The following is a 1,346-nucleotide window of genomic DNA, read 5'->3' as shown; positions in this document are numbered from 1 at the left end:
AACGTCTTAATCCAAAGTCAACATTGAGAACTTTGGTGCCGTAAGTGTGTATCTTAGAGTTATTGGCAGCAAACAATTCAAATGAATCAGGAACTATTTTTGTGTAATGTTTTGTGAGTGGAATGCAAGAGACGTCAGATCCTGAATCAATTAAAAATCTCAAATGGGATCTTTTATCAAATACATAAAGGCGACAAGTTTTCACGGCCATCGGTGTTGACGTCGCCGATATATTATAGTCGACGGCCGTGTTTAGTTTCCCTGTTCCTTGGTTTGAAAAGAGCACGGTTGTTGACATCTGAAGGCGTTGTTGCCGAATCTAGCATGGTAATAGCAATAGCCGGTTGTTTGTGATGAGGGAGTGAAACGACGATAAGGAGATCTGAACCTCCGTCTCGTATAGTTTGTTTCTCTCTCTCTAGACAAGCGGTCGAGTTTTTTTCTAAGAGAAGCTATCTCCGCTCTCATGGCACTCATTTCTGTCAGAGGGGAGGGATTATCGGGTTCAACGTTGTTGACATGTAGCTGCGGGGTCCCTGTGCGTTCCGCTCTCCCCATGGCATAGATGCTGTTGTTGTATGTGTCTTTACTAACTTCTATTATTTTGTCGGCCATTGTCGCTAATGTCTCTAAGCTCTCTGAGCTAACTGATAGGATGGCCTGTGTTTCTGACGGCATACGTTGGAACCATAGAGTTTTTAGAAAATCGTCGCTTACAGATTTGCCGGCTAAATCTCTCATTTCCCTTAATAGGTGTGAAGGTTTTTTGTCCCCCAACTGTAGTTCGGACAACAACTTGCGTACTTGACAAGTGTTAGAATCAGAGAATTCTTCGATTATCCGTTGTTTAAGAGTCTCATACTTGTTTGTTTCGGGTGGGTTCAATAAAATATCTGAAACGGAAGCGAGCGTTTCTGGATCTATAACCGCAATCACGTTATTGTATTTGGTAGCGTCGTTAGTTATGGCGGATATTGAAAAACAACTTTCCACTTGAATGAACCATAACTTTATATTTTGCCGCCATATGGGCGGGAGTTTCAAGGCAACGCGACAAATTTGTAAGTTTTCTGGTGATGGGTCAGGTGGCGAAGGGTTAGGAGAGTTATCGTTAGGCATTTTTGGATACAGACTTTTATGCGAATCTAGTTATATAATTGCGAAAATAAAAATAAGAACATTTGTTATCCTGACCAAACAAAATAGAGCGATCACAAAAAGGTCCTACCCTGATCTTAATGGCATCGGCGGTGCTGCACACATTGGGCTTCGGCTGAGTAGATTCGTCATCTTTATGTCATCAGAAGGTTGCTTCGGTCTAGGTCACCACTGTTACTGTCCACTTT

At 42.1% G+C, this 1,346-nt stretch overlaps 1 protein-coding gene across 1 annotated transcript; it reads right to left on the bottom strand.

Moving 5' to 3' along the window:
• Positions 1-252: 252 nt before the first annotated feature.
• Positions 253-1,119, bottom strand: LOC149084484 (uncharacterized). The gene has a single exon (XM_089235319.1). It carries the CDS (start codon positions 1,117-1,119, stop codon positions 253-255), a length of 867 nt encoding a protein of 288 aa, XP_089091445.1.
• Positions 1,120-1,346: the final 227 nt, after the last annotated feature.

This window comes from Pholcus phalangioides, unplaced genomic scaffold (assembly GCF_987345545.1).
Source record: "Pholcus phalangioides strain wild (caught in Gottingen) unplaced genomic scaffold, Ppha-v1.0 ptg000008l_1, whole genome shotgun sequence".
NCBI classification, from domain to species: domain Eukaryota; kingdom Metazoa; phylum Arthropoda; class Arachnida; order Araneae; family Pholcidae; genus Pholcus; species Pholcus phalangioides.
Note: the sequence above shows the minus strand (reverse complement) of the source record. Positions and strands in the feature narration are given on the sequence as shown.

What these genes read in the sequence shown, in the direction of transcription:
- LOC149084484 (XM_089235319.1), bottom strand. Translation starts at nt 1,119, where the DNA reads ATGCCTAACGATAACTCTCCTAACCCTTCGCCACCTGACCCATCACCA.